Here is a 19577-nt window from a genome sequence, read left to right on the forward strand (position 1 = left end):
CTGTCTGCCGAGTGTGTAAAAAGGCACATGTTTTTACAGCTGCCAGGAAGTTAACTAATTCAATAATTCAGCTTTAAAATACAACAACTGAGTTCTAACAACTGTGTCAAACTTCAAAATACGAGGAGGAAATCAGTGTAAATGTATTATATATAGTATTGCTATATGTAATGTTATTATTTCCATCTCCCTTTGGATATATAGTGGATTATGTGTTTAAATATATGTCAGATTGCTTTGTGGCTGGTTGTTGGATTTAAACATCTGCAGGCTGATAAGAATACGTTAGATCTTTCTGTGTTTGTTTTGATGCACATAGCAGCTCACAAGGTGTTCAGGTGCCAGTCTGAAATATCCTGCAATACTGTACATGATACCATGTGCTGATAGCGTTTTAGAATATGAACAATAAAACATGGTGGGCGGGAGAAGTGTTTAAAGCTCACACTAGTCCACACCTCGCCGTGTGCACGCTCTCACAGTAAGAAATGATTTCGAACGTAACCATGGATTTATGGATGTTTGGTTGATAACTTATCACATTCTATCTGACTACAGGTTTAAGCTCTCACGCTTCTAAAGCCCATGGCCATGGCTGTGTGCACGGTTGTGTCCAGTTTCCAAACAACAGTAAATTTACTAATTTGGTGGGACTATTGTGTGCTAGTCACAATAGTGATAGTGCTAGTCAAAGTTTCAAAAGTCAGAACTGAACCTTTTTTCACAAAATAATGTTCTCTACACTTAAAGAGCCCCTATTATACTCCTTTTCAGCATCCTATTTGTACTCTTGGGGTCTCCTAGAATAGGTTTACATGCTTTAATGTTCAAAATAATATTTCTCATACTGCCCATTGCTGCAGCTCCTCTGTCTGAGACACTCTGTCTGAGCTCTTGGCCCCGCATTCCTGAGAAAGCCCAAACAACTATAAAACACACTTAAAGACGGGGGAAATTCAATAAAGCATAGTAGGGGCTCTCGAACACTTAACTCTCAACAACCACACAGTTGATGCAGTATATTCCTTTCCCATTTCCCCCTGGGTGTAGCTGGGTGAACAGCTGGTGCAGCTGGTTCCCAGCAGCGGGGTAGATGTGGTGGAGCTCGAAGACGAGGGTACATGTGTTCGCTTCAGTCCCCTCCTGACTGCTGCAGGTAACACACACACACTCACGATTTTTAAATGTTAAAAACTGTCAGCTAGGGTTCAAACAATACCAGGTAACAGTCCTGACCATGAGTTTCTCCCTCCCGTCCAGTTCTGGGGACCCAGCAGGAGAACATTGAGGAGCTGGCAGAGAAGCTGGCGCAGCTGTTGCCCATGATGTGCTCCACAATGTGCCTCAGACAGGACTTCAGAGAGGAAACCCACCGACACTCCCCCTCACTCGCATACATCCAGGACCTCAGCTGGCCTGGCCTTGGCGCCGTGCGGTAAGAACGGATGCACTTTAAAGGCATTATATGTAGTGAGTGACTGAGAGTAAAAAAGCAGTGAATCAGAGGAATACGTTTTCTTTTCCGGCGATTGAATTCTAAAGCTCAAATAAACACCCACAAACCTCTGCAGAAAAGGTGCCGCATTGTGGGATTATGAGTGAATGCAGAGCTTGATCCTGTCTGTACAACCTGCACGCTGTTATTGGCTGAGGGTTACACACCCACATGGGGCCCAAAAGGCTCTTTGTTACTGGCCAGAAATGTCCCGCACATAGCAACACAGAAAGGAAAACAGGGTGCCTGGCAGGGTGTCTGCTGATACGGACTACTGATTCACGTTTATGTTGTGTTTAAACCCCCTACCAATAGATGGCTATGCTGAGACCCACCACTAGTGTCCTTGCCTAACAGTGCCTAGCAGTGCCTGACTTTTTGCTAGAAGCTAACAATTGGCGTTTTTCCATTACATGGTACCTACTCGCCTCGACACACTGTGCGTCCGTTTTCCATTGCAGATTTTAGTACCGCCTCAGCGTGGCTATAAACATCAGGCCACTTGAGCTTGTTTTACAGTTCTGTGGAGGCTCCACGCAGAGCTTTCGCCGTATACTATATAAGTGGCCTGATGTTTATACTTGTGCGCTGGTGCGTGCGTCGAGCCGGCCGTGTGTGTGTGTGTGTACGTAGGCTATGGCGAAAGCTCTGCCTGGAGCCTTCGCAGAACTGTAAAACAAGCGGCGCCTCCAGGAAACTGCCGTGACCTAACGCGACACACACACAGAACGTGGAAGGTGTGTTGTTGTTGTTGCCACAGCCAAAAGACACATTTAGTTTCAAATGAAGCTGGAGGCAGCAAAAAAAAAACACAGCTGGCTAAACTATTTAAAAATAGCGGGTTTGTTCAGGACACCCCCGTCTGTCGCTTTCACGTCACCTTTTTGGCTCGCCTCAGCTCGCTTGGAACCTCGACTGAGGTGGTACTAAAAAAAGTACCTGTTAGCAGGTACCAGGTAATTTTTTTTTTGTAATGGAAAACCAAAAAAGGCGAGTAGAGTCGAGGCGAGTCGAGCAGATACCATGTAATGGAAAAGCGACTAACGTAGCTACGGCTGAACTTTGGCCTACTTTAGCATATAACAATTAGCTCACTAAAAACCTGTGAACCACAATCCCAAACTGGCAGTTTGATTTTCTGTGTACTGAATTGTTTACCTAAAGTAAACTTCTTTGACTTTTATGAACTTTTTTTAAATATTAGTTTTTCTAAAATTATACTTCCAAGTATATCTCCTTACGCACAGTATCGAAATATATTGCATTATATTGAATCGTGACCCATGTATCGTGATACGTATCGTATCGCCAGATTCTTGCCAACACACAGCCCTACTCGATGGTGTTTTAAGCCCCCACCGTCGACTTCAAGGCAGCATTGCGACCGTCGACTTCAAGGCACTTAACCCTAACCCTTGCCTACCCCTAGTGCCTTCCATGCAGCGCTGCCTGTAAGACAACGTTGGGGGCTTAAAACACCAAACTCCGTGGTGGTTACTAGAGATTTATGTTGGTTAGGTGACCCGGTGGATTATTCCACACCAGCAGCTGGATAGAGTAGGGGATAAGTGTGACGCTTGGCAACTGGAAGTTGACGGTGAAGTCAGAGCACTTCCTCCGAAAGATAAATAAGGTGTTACATAAGTGAAGTACAGGGATAGGTGGGTCTGCTTCGGTAGAAATGGAGTTGATTAATTGGCTGGAGTGTGGGGAGAGTTTGAGATGGAACAGGAGAGTAGGGTTTGGTTGGTTAGGGTTGCAAGCAATTCCTCAGGTAAGCCTTTCGCTCATTAGGCGAGGAACCATCAGTGAAAGCGAGGTTGATAGATGGGCTAGATGGATGGTTACTTACAGAAAATACTCACGTAGTGCTTCCTCTATGTACCAGGAATATAGCGCGAGCATATGGATCAGTCCTGCCATGTCTGAATAAAGCCATAAGGAAGATTTGTGTGACAGACACCTCTGTATAAATGATAAGAGAAGCCATCACTAAACAGATTCAGATCACTGACTGATTGTTGGTGATGCTGTTGTGGAGCACTTGTCTGTTAAATGCCTGTCTTTAATTGTAATGTCAGTGTTTTCATTAGCTTTGAGGAAGACTTAGGTGCCCATATTTGGCGGGGGGTTTAGGCGTCCTTCCTGATGAAAATGTTATGTTTTTCAATTTAAAAAAAAAGAGCAATTTCTTTAGACATTTTGCATCTCTTTATAGTCATGTTGTGTCTCCTTTTGGCCAGTTGTGTTTCCTTTGGGGTCAGTTTGTGTCTCTTTGTGGTAGTTTTGGGTCTCTTTTTTTCACATCACTTAGGACCGTTATTATCACCGTATCTGTGTCTGAAACGTTGGAAAAGCTAGAGCAGATCATAAATAAATAACACTCTAAAAGCTTAAAGACTAAACTTGCTAAAGAAGTCCAACTACAATCATTAGGTCGGAAGAAAAGTCTTTTGGTTACATTCATTCAGCTTAGGTGCTGCACCTGAACCTTATAACGGCAGGGGAAACCCTGAATGTCTTGTTGTGGTTGTATTTGTCTGACAGTTGCCGCAGACAAAAGGATAAATAAACACTACATAGATTAAACCAGCAGCGATAAACAAATGACCAACCTTTAAACAACGTTGGGATTAGCTGTGGTGCTCGGTAGGATTCAAACTTGGGATGTGACAGGTGTGTGTTGATGTTCAGGTACGAGCCTCAGACTGAAGGAATGGATGAGAGCAGGAGGAAGCAGGAGCTGGAGAAAATCAACACCGAGCTGCTGAAGAAACTCCAAGACCTTGACACTGACATCGTTTTCTCCACTGGTTAGTGCCTCTTCACAACTCAGAGGCCTGTCAACAATGTATTAACAGTATTTCTCACTTTTGTTCCTTGTTTCTCTCGCCTTTTCCCCATCTCCTCCTCTCTCCCCCCAGGCCCTGAGTTTGGGACAGAGGAGCACTGTGTCTTTGTTGGCATGGTCACGGAGGACGTCGATGTTTCAGAGTTGGTGGATACAGTAGCTGCCCTCGGGAGGGACATAGAGGAGAGTGGGAGGGTAACTGCTACATCATTATTTTTTTATAGGATACTTGAGATGGCTATTGGATAGTTGCAAAAAGGTTCCTCAAAGATTAAATGAATAGTTTACACTCAGCCAAAAACACAAAGAAAGAGGAAAGTGACGGACATCCGGCTGAAAAGAGGGACATACGGCGAAGATTCTGGCGGCACCTGAACAATCCCAGAAATGGAACGTCGTCAAAATAGACTACCCCTCACCCAACACTGACAAAGTGGTTGCTATTTCTTTTCTTTTTTTTTGGTTGTTTGGTCGCTACCACGCAGGACCACAGCGGTCTCCTGCAGAGAGGCTGTAGTGGAATTCTCCTCTAATTTCCAGCACTTCCACTGGCTCCAAAAAGAAGTCTGTTTCTATAGACGTCTGTGAGAAAATGACATCTCGATTGATTACCTCAGTAAAGGTTTTCATAATGAGTTAATGTTCTCTATCACTAGTTTCAAGTCTTCTTAAATACAGCATGATGTTCATTTAGTAAATGATGGTCCCATTTATTTTAAAACAGACGATATAAAGCAGGGGATGCTTTAGGACCTGTCAATCAGGACAGAGGCTTAGCAATGCTAACACTGTGGACATTAAAATAGACCTCAACTTGCTTTTGGCTGTTGTCCGTGTTTTCATCTTAAACTCTGACCATCTCACTTTGTGTTTTCACTTCAGCGAATTTAACTGGAACATGTCTGACGCCTAACAGTGTCTTGTGTAGTGCTGGTAGCACCTTGCCAACTAAAGCTAGCTAGCTAGCGCTAATGTTGGTTGGTTGCTGGTAAATTAAGGGAAAGTCTGCCTAATTTCTGTACTGGCGTACATGCAGATGAATGGCTCCAGTACCCAGAGGTCTGCGTTCACCCTCCGGTAAATCTCCGCTGGATGACTCAGAAGGGTTGAAAATCCGGGACTCGTCCACTTTAGCGCTTAGCTTAGTACCATCGAACCCGTAGTGACACTGGCTTAGCCGTGTTATTCTCCCCAGCTCGGCCCTCCCCCGTCCGAATATGGTCACTCCTGGCTCCAAAATACCAAGATGGCTACGACCAAAATGTAATCTTCGAGCTTCAAAACGGCAGTCCACAAACCAATGGGTGATGTCACCAATGCTACGTCCATTATTATTTTTACAGTCTATGGTGGAAGCGCATGTCAGCGCAGCTTGGTTTGCCATGGAGCCGCCATGGAGAAATGCTAAAAGTCATAAGTCACAAAACGGTTTCTTTTCATAAGGTCATTATCGTCAGGCGTTCCCAAAACATCTCTCTTTCCTGGGTTGGATTCGGCCTGAATGTGTCTTCCTGGCACTGGGAGACTAGTGACTCAGACACGTCACCTGTTCCTCATGTCAGGGGTGTCAGGGAGTTGAACCCTCCCCGAAAGAAGATAACTGTACTGTTAAGATAACAACAGTACAGGAAGAAATCCACCACCACAATAACCTGCCTTAATAATCATACAATGATATATTAAATTGTTAAGTCCCAGCTTTGGTTGTTGCACAGTTATTTTTGTTGTAGAAAATGCATATGGGACTCACATGTTCATAGTAATATACAGTATGTTAACTGTGTTGTCTTATATTCCACATTTGTAAATCATAGTGACTCTTTGTTGTGTAGCTGTTGGAGAACATGACGGAGGTGGTGAGGAAAGGCATCCTGGAGGCAGAGCAGCAGCTGCAACTGGCCAATGAGGAGAAACTCATGGAGGAGGTCTGTCTGTCTGGGTGTCTGTCTGGGTCTATGGGTGTCTGTGTATGTCTGTCTGGGTGTCTCTGTGTGTCTCTGTGTGTCTGTGTGTGTGTGTGTGTGTAATCTTTGCCTTCCTGTGTGTCTGTCTGTAGGGGATGCTGAGGCAGCTTCCTCTGGTTGGCTCTGTGTTGAACTGGTTCTCTCCATTTCAAAGTTCCATTAAGGGCCGGACCTTCAACCTGGCTGCAGGTAAAGTGTGTCGTTGTATGGTGACCATTAGAGAGGACACTCTGAAGTGGCCTTAATGTCACATCAGGTGTAACTTTTCAACCCAGCGATGAGCTTGATGCGCAACAATCAAAAGGGAGCTTTGTGGTAGTCTAAAATGTCACAGGAATATCATGTACTTTTTCAAACTTCATCCAACATGACTGCTTTGAGATTGTCTTTTGCTGTAATTGTCCCACAATTATGAGTGGACCGTTGTAAAGAGCTTATGTTCAAATACAGGTCTAATATAATATACATACATACATATGATGTAAAAGATACCCCATTTTAAAACATGCTGAATGTACATGAATGGTCATTTGTTGCTACATACAGTACAGGGTTGGAACCTTACTTACACTGTGTATTATGCTGATAAGCTCTTATTAAAGGTCCCATGGCATGACAATTTCACTTTATGAGTTTTTTTAACATTAATATGAGTTCCCCCAGTGCCTATGGTCCCCCAGTGGCTAGAAATGGTGATAGGTGTAAACCGAGCCCTGGGTGTCCTGCTCTGCCTTTGAGAAAATGAAAGCTCAGATGGGCCGATCTGGAATCTGCTCCTTATGACGTCATAAGGGGAAAGGTTACCTCCCCTTTCTCTGCTTTGCCCGCCCAGAGAATTTGGCCCACCCATGAGAAAGAGAGAGACATCATGGCTTTCAGACAAAGAAAAGTGGCAGTTTTTTCAAGGCCACACCCCTACCTTCACCTTGCCCCCCCCCCTCTCTTCCCCTCAACAGCATTTAAAGCTACAGACACAGAAATGGCACGTCCTAAGTAAATAATGTAATTCTGCACCAAGGCTGAATTTCGGGAAAGACACTTCAGATACAGTATTAGGGTTCCACTAAGGTCTATATAAAAGAGACTTCAGATACAGTATTAGGGGACCACTAAGGTCTATATAAAAGAGACTTCAGATACAGTATTAGGGGACCACTAAGGTCTATATAAAAGAGACTTCAGATACAGTATTAGGGTTCCACTAAGGTCTATATAAAAGAGACTTCAGATACAGTATTAGGGGACCACTAAGGTCTATATAAAAGAGACTTCAGATACAGTATTAGGGGACCACTAAGGTCTATATAAAAGAGACTTCAGATACAGTATTAGGGTTCCACTAAGGTCTATATAAAAGAGACTTCAGATACAGTATTAGGGGACCACTAAGGCCTATATAAAAGAAACTTCAGATACAGTATTAGGGGACCACTAAGGTCTATATAAAAGAGACTTCAGATACAGTATTAGGGGACCACTGAGGTCTATATAAAAGAGACTTCAGATACAGTATTAGGGGACCACTAAGGCCTATATAAAAGAGACTTCAGATACAGTATTAGGGGACCACTAAGGCCTATATAAAAGAGACTTCAGATACAGTATTAGGGGACCACTAAGGCCTATATAAAAGAGACTTCAGATACCGTATTAGGGGGACCACTGTGAACTATATAAAAGCATCCAAAAAGCACCATGTCATAGGACCTTTAAGGGTGTGTGAATGTGTGTCAGTATTTGTGTGTAACATCCTGTAAATGTTAATGGTGTGTGTCCAAAGGTTCCCTGGACTCCACAGAAGGGACGTACTCCACCAAGGCCCAGACAGGCAGGCCGTCCCTGCAAGAGACTCCCACCTCCTCATCAAAGAAACTACCAGGTAGCATTGTCTTTTTTTTTTTTACCCACTAGTGTTAAGCTACCATCAGTAAGACTGAGTTCTTCCTGCAGATTTATTTCAAATTAAAAGCCTACCAATAAAGGAAGGGATTATCAATCAATCAATCATGTATTTATATAGCGCTTTAACGCAGCCAACAGGTATCCAAAGTGCTTTACAACAAGGACCAAGAATAAAACAACATAACATACAACAAATAGAATAAAACATAGAATACAGTAAAATCAGAAAAGGTTGCATAAAAACAGGAGGAAGAAAGGGAAAATGTCACAACGCTACTATGTAGTAAAAGCCAAAAATACATAAGTTTGGATTTAAAAAGAACTACGTCTGAAATGGCGCGAATGTCAGGAGGTATCTTGTTCCAAAGTCTTGGGGCAGCAACTGCAAAAGCGAAGATCACCCCCACAGTTTGTACCCCAACGTTGGGACTTCTGAAAGAAGTCAGGGTTTTTTTTTTGTATATTGTTGGAAATAAAATTATTCATTCATTCATTCATTCAAGTTGATTGGATGACCGTAATGACCTGTCGTGCTTGCGAAGGGTTTGAATCTCTGACAAATACGCAGGGGCTAGGCCTAGGCTATGGAGCGTGTAAAGAACGGGGGGGGTAATGTGTGGACGTCTAGATGGTTTTTGTTAAAAAACGAGCAGCAGCATTTTGCACAAGTTGAAGACGCGAGATGGTAGTTTGATTGAGACCAACATAATAGAGCATGACAAGAATCCAGCCTCGAACTAATAAAGGCGTGAATTGGCTTCTCTACATCTGTCACAACCAAAGTAAAAAGGTCAAAGGTGACGCCAAATCCTCCAGCATCGAGCCTGTTCAGGAAGGGCTTAACTTTGGCCAGAAGATGAAGCTGAAAAAAAAAGCTCATTTTAACAACATTGCTCATCTGTTTGTGAAATTTCAAACTTCTGTCAAGGAATGTTGAGTTTTATTGACAGTAGCTTAGCAAAGATGAAGAAAAAAAAACTGCAAAGCTCGCTCACAACAGACGGGGCCTTTGCAAGATAAGCGGTTCTGTTACCTTAGTGGCGTTGTGACTGCTCGCAGGGCTATTTGGTAAACTGCTGTCGCTGGGGGGGGGGGCGAACGACTAAGCCAGCCTGGAACATGCTAGTACTAGCTCTCTGAGCTTTCTGTTTTCTTTGTCCTGGGAGGCTTACTCCCTCCTGACCTTTTGTTCCTGGGACTATACATCACTTCACTCAACAAAGAGTTATTGGAGTGGGAAACAAAGCTCCCCAAGTAGGCTAACTGTCGATAATAAGTTCACACTGTTTAAAAGACGCATTTGTTCATGGACTCCTTTTCTCATAGCTGTCTGCAAACCATGCCTCCTCTGTGGAGCAGTTTATACTCAGACAGTTATATAAAAGTGAATGGAGACACGCCGCTAATAAGATATGATAGCTTCATCCATTTTTGACTCTTCAGCTTTCCATTGCCTCAGTATCTTTTTTTTTTTTAATGCCTCCGCGCCAGTGGATGCATTATGTTTTCGGGTTGTCCGTCCGTACGTCTGTCTGTCCTCCGTCCCATTTTATGTGAACACAATATCTAAGGAACCGCTGGAGGGAAGGTCTTCAAATTTGGCACAAACGTCCACTTGGACTCGCGGAACTGATTAGATTTTGGAGCACTGATCTCTCAAAGTGTGTTTTTGGACATAACCCAATCATTCCTACACTAATTACGACATTTCACACAAACGTGTAATAGGATACAATGGTGAAGTGATGACATTTTATACCCAAAAAGTCAAAGGTCAACGTCACTGTGTCATCATAATGCCATTATTGAATGCCATGGCTCAGGAGCAGAAGGGGAGACATTTGGATACTGAGTTGGTGACACTCATCCTGAAACTGCTGATTGTTTTGTTATCTTCTGTGCTGCCGGGTTGTAGATGCGCGTGAAGCATCCATGTTTCGCCAAGAAACACATTTAATATATATAGATTTTTTTTAAATTCCTTTAAAGTCTTCACTACATACGTATATGATTTGAGTCTGGACAGACATAGACGTAAACTGCAACCTGACCGGTTGGCAGAGGCGTACAACTGCAAGGCAGTAATTCTAGTTTCCATTTGTTTTACCCATTCCCTCAAGTGAGTACCGTCAAAGTGGTTGGCTATTGGTTAACAGTGCAGCACCTGTGTGAGTTAATGCACTTCCATTGGAATTCATTTTGCCATAAAATCTTGACGTGGTAAATACTGATATGACCAGGCCTTTAGTGTCAAAGTCCTGATCACCTACGAAGTCAGCACCTACAGTATTGTATATGCAGTGGTGTGTTTGTGGCAGTATAGTCTCGCTTTGCCAGACCTTCCTCCACAGCGCTTCTGAGGAAGGTCTGGCTAGTCCACACAGCATTCCTGGATGGGAGAAAAACGTGCTCTGGTTAATTGGCATTTCTTTAAACCAATCACAATCGTCTTGGGCGGTGCTAAGCGAAAAAAACAAACCAAAAAAAACGTAGAAACATCGCCTTAGCAGTTCCTGGGAGGAAGGAAAGAACCTCAATTTCTTTTTCAAATGAAGAAAAGCAATCACTTATTTTTCTTGTCCATTTCCATCTTGTTGTTTCAGGTAACCTACTGTATGTATTGTAATGTTGGATAGCTTTTAAGTCTTCTTCTTTGGAGAACATGAAAGTACATTTCTCTGCACTCTCTGAGCATTCTCTCTTCGTAACCAATGACACAGAACCCTGGGTCCCACTCACCTTGTACACTTCCTGTCTTTCTGTTGTCCCCAAAGGTCAGAAGTTATTCCGACGCTCAGGGGCGGGCTCTGAGTCCTTCAGCGAAACCAGCTCCATCGGACAAGCTGAGGAGCCACCCGGGGGGGGGGGGAGCACTCCGAGCGGCAGCGTCCACCCACCAGCCTGTCCGCCTGCGGCCGAGGAGGACGCACACACTGCGGGTGATGCCGCAGCAGAGGAAAGCCAGGAGTCTAGTTTGCAGGTGCACACACCGGTGGTGGAGGAGGAGGAAGTGACCTCAGAGGAGAGGCAGCCCGAAGGCCAGGAGGCGGAGCCGAGCGGGAGATAGGAGAACTCTCTCTGCTGGCGTCCATCCAGCCGTCCTCTAAATGGTACCAGTCTAACAGACGCTAAGCAGATAGGTGTGAGTACATTGTGAAGCTAACTCTTCCAAGGAGGTAGATCAGGCTGTTTTTCTCTGTCCTATCAAAGTTAATGGAAAAATCCACCCCTTGATACTGCATTCTACTGCATTCTACCTTTTAAAGTGATCAAGTGTCCTGCTATATTTTTCCTCGGCTTTTTGCTGCAGCTTTCTGAGGAATTGACTTTTCCCACAATTGAATGCTTTTTAACCACTCCCAAAAATGGGGATTTTGATGAGGGTTGCTTTTAGGGCTGCAACTAATGATTATTTTCATTGTTGATTTTAATCCGTAGATTATGTCCTGGATGAATGGATTAGTTGTTTGGTCTCTAAAATGTGGAACAGTGTTTCCCAAAGCCCAAGATGTTTTTAATTTTATTAAACCGACTAATCGCTCATCAGGTGTAGTGACGGAGTGAAATGAGCAGACTACTGACTGCAGAAATGGGTACTCCTGCCTCTGCCGTGCTGGATTTCCCCCGCTATGATTGTTCTGCTGTCCAACTCTTTGTAGCTGCATTGGCAATATCTTGACAGATCATCTCATCGCTGACTGGCCCCGTGTTCACAGGAATGACAGGAATAGACTGTATAGTGTTTTAGGGTGGATTTAGAGAGAGAGAGAGAGACTTGTGTAGCCATATTACACACAGAATTACTTTAGCTTTAAAGAGAAATTTGATTGGTTCAGGAGGACCAGAGTCCCTATTTAATAATACTCACTTTATCACTGACCTGGAGTGCCACTGCATTCAAATCTTTAGATTCCTCACTGTAAATAGTCTACACAGATGTTATACATCTAACCCATAGAATGACTATAATTATTTAAAATAACATGAATCTGTATAGAAGGAGTAGAGTATAAATAAAAAATGCCTACTGATAATAGCGGTCGCCTGCTGTCGAGCTTCAAACACTCCCTTCGCGTTTGCACTAAAAGAAATCTCAGACAAAGAATAAAGAGAGAGAGAGAGATTTGAGGGGGAGAAAGTCACAGTGCAATGAATATGAAGTTGTAATTTCATGAGAAAAAGTCACAATATTACAAGAATAAATCAATAGATTATGAGATAATGTTACATTATCAGTCGTATTACCAAAATGTACTTGTCATCCAAAAAGTGAATTGCTCGGTAATAATTTACTAGAGTTTTAATTTTACGTGGAAATATATATATATATATATATATATATATATATATTAAAAAAAACTCAACAGCAATGGCTCTTTGATCCGGTTACTTCCACAGCCCTGGTTGTGAGCAGTTTCATGAAGGAACTATTTTCTTTCTCCCGGACTACACACAAAACATACTAGAACAATCTAGATTGATAAAGAGCACTACAGGTAAGAGGGAAAATATGTACTTTTGATTTTGGGGTGCAATTTCACTTTAAATATGTGAAACATTACAAGATAAAGTTGTTATTTTACAAGACAAAGTCATGATTTTACAAGAATAAAGTCGTATTTTTGAGTACTATGTTATTACATTTTGAACAGCATAATATTTAGTTATTGGATTGAGTGCCTGACTGTACATACAGTATATACAGTTCCTATCCTTCCTTTGAAAAGACTGAGTGCAGTATTCAGCTTATGTGTGAGTGTCCTCTGCTGGACTGTAGGAACTCCACGTTGCCATGGTTTCCTGTCAGACTGCATACTTAGTCACACAGATATCATTGGCAGTAGCTCAGACTAGGCTTTGGGAACCGGAGGGTCGCCGGTTCAAGTCCCCCGTACGGACCAAAAGTACAGAGTGTGGACTGGTAGCTGGATAGGCGCCAGTGCACCTCCTGGGCACTGCCAAGGGTCCCTTGAGCAAGGCACCGAACCCCCAACTGCTCGGGGCGCCATCATTTTGGCACGTTGGTCGACACACTGTTCTCTGTTTACTACATTTATCTCATTACAAATGTTTTTTGAAGAATTACGACTTTGTTCACAGTAAAATAAGTGATTTCGTTCTAGTAAAATAACAAGTTTATTTTCATAATATTATGACTTTCTTCCCAAAATCCTATGACTTCATTCTCAAAAGGTGTATGTTTTTAACAGGGGCCCCAATACTCCCAGTTAACGATATACACTCCGTCCACAGCTTTGTGAATCCAACTCAAATTCCCTTTTTATAATTGCACATGCAGCTAGGGTCAGAGTTATGTTTAGTTTATTTTTTTATGTAAATGTATTTTTATTTTTTGTCAACCTGAGCAAGACGTGACCTTCCTTCACAGAGGAGCGTTGATTTTTCACAGGTTTTACTGTAGGAATATTTCTTTTCTTTGCCAAAAACATCCTGCCAGACCTGGGTCAAAGTACTTCCTGTCCTGGATTACCATTTAAACTAGTGACGTTTGGTTCTGTGCCCAGGCTTCGGAGCATGTGTAGAGATATCCCGGAAGTTTTCCGTGAAGCGCGAATCGAGACGCGTATCATTTTAGACAAATGACGTCATTGATGACTTTCGAAGCCTCGCTGCCCGTCCGCACCACGCGACTGGTTTAGAAAGTGGGTTAAATCCACACCCCGGTTTTATTACACATCCATGATCGACACGCGCACATTCACCACCCTCTGTCCAGTTAAACCACTGGCACGTTCCAGTTTTAGAATACTAATATTGCTCCTGCTTTTATTATATTATGACCCAAAGGATTAATTAACACACGTTTGATAGCCGCATTCCTCTCAAGGAAATCCCTTTGCGCAACATTCAGTCAAAAAGCGTTTCTGATAACAGTGTATCACGTGATCATCTGTAATATATCTGCCTGTTTTACACTCTTTGACCAACAGGTAGTATTGTGAGAACCCTTTTGCGAACCAATTTGCTGGAAAGCTTCAACGCGTCATCTCAGCATCACTAATTTAAACATTTTCCAGGAGCCTTACTCGAGGGCCAGATGGATGTTTGTTGTTTGTGTTGTTGTTTGGTTGGTTGGTTGGTTTTCTCTGTTTGTGTTTGCTTATTTGTTCTTTGGTTTATTTGTCTTTTTACAATTAAGTTGGTTCTGCTGGGCTTGGAAATAATTCACCCACCCAACACTCACTTTTGCCCTTGTCCCTTGGATGTCTTTTGGTAAAAATAATCACAGCGCGGGCTGATGATGAGCATGTTGTGTGCATTTTATTCATGTTTCTTTATGATGATGATGATGATGATGATGATTTATTTGTGTGTAGAAGTTCACAAAGTTTGAATGGTTCTCACACCACCAGTGTACTAAATTGCAGAGAGCAGCTTTTAAGAACAATTCATCATGGTTTGAGTTGTTGCTCATTTCCTGAATTCCCTTACATTACACTCTACATGTCTGTAGATTATTTTCCAGTCTGTCTACCACACCAGGACAATGCCACAGACATTTTTACAATAGATCCTATGTGGGTTTTGTCAGTTGATAGTGAGAAATGTGGTGAAATCTGTGGCCAGTTAATCCAAACTGGTTCTAGATTTCACCGTGAGACACCGAACCGAAGACAGCCTGCTTCAGGATTCTTACAGGGTCCCAAATTTAGGAGCAAACTCTCAAGTGACTGCTGTGACGACCCATGTCTACAAATTAAAGAATCAGAATACAACATGAAATCACACAGAAAATTACTGTAGGCTTGGGTTATTGGGGAAAAAAAGGTTCAAACCGGTTTGATATCAAGCCTAACACCGGACCGGACCGGTATACCAAGTTTTACTACTAGGAGCCGCTCCTGAGTGAGACTGATGATAAAGTTCATAATGATTCCGTTTACCTCGGAACTCGAAAGCCGAAGACGTCACACCAGAGTGGAATGTGTTCCATTTACAAGTCTGATTTTCATTGTTTTCATTAGCTCTAGCCAGGTTAGCCACTGTTAGCAATACCAGTTGATAACAACATGTCCACAGATAGAAGATGGACAGGACTGTGTGTACGACTGATTTAGTGAGACACAAATAAAACGGAAGTGCTAATAACTGTATGTTACTACAGCTTTCACTGCTGTTGATGCACAGGGCAGCCATGTTGGATTTTTAGCTCGGGGCACACGGTGGTTGTCAGAGTTCCGAGCTCAAGCTCACTTCTTTCATTGGCTTGATATCCGAAATGGGCGGTGCAGTTTTAGTTTTCTTCGAGACTAACTGCCATACAATAATCTCGTCACCCTAAAAAAACACTTTCTAGTAACGTTAAACAAACAGCGTGCGCCGTTCAGCCATTTCCCCCTCTCTTCCATAATCCCACCGCTACATCATTGAAATGTGATCTCCTTCGCAGCACCACTCAGCAGTATATTGCTGTCAGACACTAGTAGCAACTCTGTTAGTTTGTACGTCTATGTACAAACATATTAATCACATTGCCATATTTCTTATTACCAGTGTTAAACAGGCTTTTGGGAAGTTCAGTGAGCTAAGCTAACATGACCAGTTATTCTACAGTAAATGAGACTTCACTACACTGTAGCAAACGTTAGTTAGCCCCCAAATAAACGAAGCAGGCTGTAAGCTACATTAACATGGCAATAGTAACGTTAGTTTACTGCATCTGAGCTATTTTTTTTTTTTTTTACATCCATGTAACGATATACGTCTGTGTTTGGCGGTGGCGTCAGTGATCCTCAGCAGTTCCGTGCTTGACTATCAGAATGCTCGGGTGGAAATGTACATTAGCTTGTGTGGACGCTACAGCACTTCTCGATCATTTTTTTTAATGAAGCAGTTAAACAAGTAACGCTACTGCCCAACACTGCTTGCAATACAAATTGGATTTAGCGGTGCGACGCCTTTGGCACAGGTTACTAATGTCAGCTACTTTTGAATTTGCCAGAAGATGTCATAGTGACAAATGCCGGTTCAACAGCTTAGCATGAAATCAAACCGATTTAGCCTGGTACACCAGACCGGACCGGTGAAACCGGAAATCGACCCAACTCTACAGAAAACACTGGCCTACATGGCATTGTAACTGCTGGTAGACGTGCCCTCAAAACTGATATCATACTGTCTGACAGGTTGTGACCAAGATTGCATTAGACCATCTCACACAGTGGGACATGTGACAGACCTGATGTTAAAGATGTTATCGCACCTTGTCTAGGCCTTAATGCCCAAAAGTCTTGGAGTAGCTTTATTTTGGCAAAAACAAACGTATGGGAATAGCAGGAAATGAAGGTGTGTTATGAATTCACACTTTGTATCAAACTGAACATGCAGACTTCAGTCGCATGATATTTAGCATTTTGATGCAACTTTACACAACGTGATGGACCGTTTCTCATGAGTGAAGGATTATCATTGATGTTATGCCTTTTGGAATTTAATGGGAGTCAATGGCCCTCAATTGGTTTGCCAGAGTGGTTTAGAATGTGCTCTCATGTAGTTGTCTGAATGTAAAAACTTCATATTAAAACAAAAGTCTTAGAGTGAAACCCAGAACACAACCTTTAGTACTGGTGGAACATTTACTGTAAAGAGTTGTAAAATTGTGGATTAAATACAATGGTTTGATAAGGAATGAAGATTACAAAAAGAATCTATTCCAGCGTTATTGCACTTATTTTGTAGATACTTTCTTTACTGCTGTTCTTTATTTAATTTCTGACCTGGTGTAATTGAAACAAAATCTTGTTGATGATCATTTCTGTTGTGTGTTTATAATGCAAAGCTAAATCAATAACTTTATTACCTTACAAGAATATGTTTAATGAAGAGCTTTTGATTTGGACCGTCCTGCAAATGATTGATTGTATTTGATAAGCAGAATCTTTTTCTCTTGAATGTTTTCTACCATTAGTTCACAGTACAGAAACACTTTGACATTTTGTGTAAATTCTGTCTCGCAACAGAATAAATTCAACGTTTTCTAGTTTTAATTTCACGCCACGGCTTTCTGTGGTTATAATTCTAAAAGTCTTCCTCTGTACTGTTGGGAGTTGGTCATTCAATGCACCTGAAATGTATGTGGTTCAGTTAGTCAGTAGACATTCTTGATTACATATGTAAATGTACATGAGCCCTAGATTTCTGGCAAACAGAGCAATAAATGAAAGCCAACAAGATAAAACAATGTCAGGTGTTCATAACAAAAAGCACATTTACTGACATAATAAAAATCCCAATATGGAAAAGTGCTATGTGTATAAATGTGTTTTAAGACCTTGTAACGTAATTTTACAAGTGAAGTAAAGGGGTAATACTACAGTATAATGTAAGGAGAAAACAGTTTTTGGGGTAATCTGTAGAAATGGAAACTGTCCTAAAACTAAAAGACAACCAGTTTGAGGCAGAAGAAAGAAAGAAAGTGTTGTAGAATGAAACTGACATCCTGGACTGAAACTAAATCTCTGTATGTTGGCAACCTGCTGTCAGAATTGTGTTCAATTTAATGCCTTGACGACTACAACAAAAGACGATATATTAAAAAAAAAAAACTGTACTTGAGTGACATGACTTTGACTCTCTTTGATCCTCAAAGAATCGGAATCGAGAATCGATAAGAACCAGAGTCGAAAGGAAGGATCGGAATCAGAATCAAAACGATGCCGACCTTACTCTTAACTTCAGACTTGACAAAAATCAAAACTATCGAGTCAAGACTTCCCTTGGAAACTTTGGAATGGAATGACCTAATATCTTTCTCAAGCCTAAAGATAAAAAGAAAAAGAAAAATCATAGAAACTAATTGTTCATTTTTTTGGACTTTGAATCAATCTGTCAGCAGCCAATCACATTCAGCTCAGTGATTCCAAATGATAGAAATGGTTTTTAAGAAATAACTCACCAAGACTTGTTTTCAGTTTGCTTTTGAATATGTTGATGACTTGCAAGTAATAAATACAATTTCTAAAAAACATTATGTCTGTAAATTTACCATAATTTACTATACTGCATGACGACTTGTTTGGGACTTAAAGCACAAAGTTTAGGACTTGAATTGGGACTTGTTGGACTTGATGGCCAAGACTCGAGACTTGTGACTTGCAAAACTGTGACCTGTCCCACCTTTCCTAATATCATTTTTGTACTGACAGTAATAATCACATTTTCACATACTGTACACCACAGACAAAAAATAAATAGATATTGTCACAATCCTACCTTTGTGAAGCTCAGAGGTGTTGATTGAACTATGTGCTGATTTTTGGGGCTGTACACTGTTAACCCGAATAAGTAAGGAGTACTCAAAAATATGGAGGCAATCAGTTGCCACAATTTTTCAGAAGTCTCAGGTTGTTAGAGCTTAAATATTTGGAGTAAGGTGAACTTGCATGTTTGTTCTGTCAAAATAAGACATAAATGATCTTAAAACTATAGAGTTTTAAGTTACCATGAAATTATCACTCTAAGTAGTGGTCACTTGATCATTAAAAAAAAAAAAAATTCATATTAATCAAAAAATAAGAGTACTAAACTCAAAATATAGTTTATGCTACTGGCACTCTAACAAATTTTAAGTTTACAGTACTTATTCCAAATAATTAATTTGAGCATTTCGTGTGTGTTTTTTTTATTGAATTGGACTACATTGTAAGGTGTTCCTGTTATTTTTTCACGATCTTTTATGCACAGGAAGTAAGTCCTGGATTACATTATACTATGGAAGGGTTGCTTGTATTGAGTTGCTTTTATCTAAAATAGATGAGTAACTAACAATTGTTATATAACAAGTGATAATTCATAATATCATCACTCTCATATGCTGCTACTTTAAAAGCAGAGTTAGCTAGTTGTGTCCTTTTTTGAATTTGAAGTTTGCACCTTCAGGGGTTTCTTTTTATGCAAAGGCCACTCTCTACACAATATATACAAATATATGAAATATTCTGAGATGACGTATGCTAAGGACATGTGTTCCAGTTCATTTCATCAGACCCGGTTATCCCAGAGAATATATTTGTGTAGACTGAGGACATTAAACCAATACACTGTTATATGTTGATTCATTTCAATTTCATCAGTGTAGTTTGTTTGTATGATTGCAAAGCTGTAATACACCTATTGTGCCCTAAGGTGAAATTCATCAATGGATAAAATGAAATATGAAAAGGGAATGACTAGCAGTCTTTTGAAAGGGATAATTAACAGTGATTCAGATTGATGTGTTGAAAAACCAAACCTATTTTTTTTATTAAATCATGAACCCAGTCAATTGCTGTTGTATTGTCGTAATTTCCCTCATTATTTTGAGTAAACTGGGCAAATGTTTTAACGTTATTATTGTTGTTAGTGA

The 19577-nt window shown here is 41.3% G+C and overlaps 1 protein-coding gene across 2 annotated transcripts in view; it reads left to right on the top strand.

Moving 5' to 3' along the window:
• pdxdc1 (pyridoxal-dependent decarboxylase domain containing 1) overlaps positions 1 to 19496 on the top strand; it is a 47020-nt gene extending 27524 nt beyond the window's left edge. For both annotated transcript variants that reach the window (XM_078269848.1, XM_078269849.1), the window contains 8 exons: positions 1051 to 1156; positions 1261 to 1435; positions 4190 to 4308; positions 4420 to 4541; positions 6179 to 6271; positions 6403 to 6499; positions 8091 to 8189; positions 10987 to 19496. In XM_078269848.1, coding sequence (XP_078125974.1) covers positions 1051 to 1156; positions 1261 to 1435; positions 4190 to 4308; positions 4420 to 4541; positions 6179 to 6271; positions 6403 to 6499; positions 8091 to 8189; positions 10987 to 11279 — 1104 coding nt within the window. In that variant the 3' untranslated portion in view covers positions 11280 to 19496. The remainder of the gene's footprint in view (positions 1 to 1050; positions 1157 to 1260; positions 1436 to 4189; positions 4309 to 4419; positions 4542 to 6178; positions 6272 to 6402; positions 6500 to 8090; positions 8190 to 10986) is intronic.
• The last annotated feature ends 81 nt before the right edge of the window (positions 19497 to 19577 follow it).

The sequence above is a fragment of the Sander vitreus genome, chromosome 15 (genome assembly GCF_031162955.1).
Source record: "Sander vitreus isolate 19-12246 chromosome 15, sanVit1, whole genome shotgun sequence".
NCBI lineage: Eukaryota > Metazoa > Chordata > Actinopteri > Perciformes > Percidae > Sander > Sander vitreus.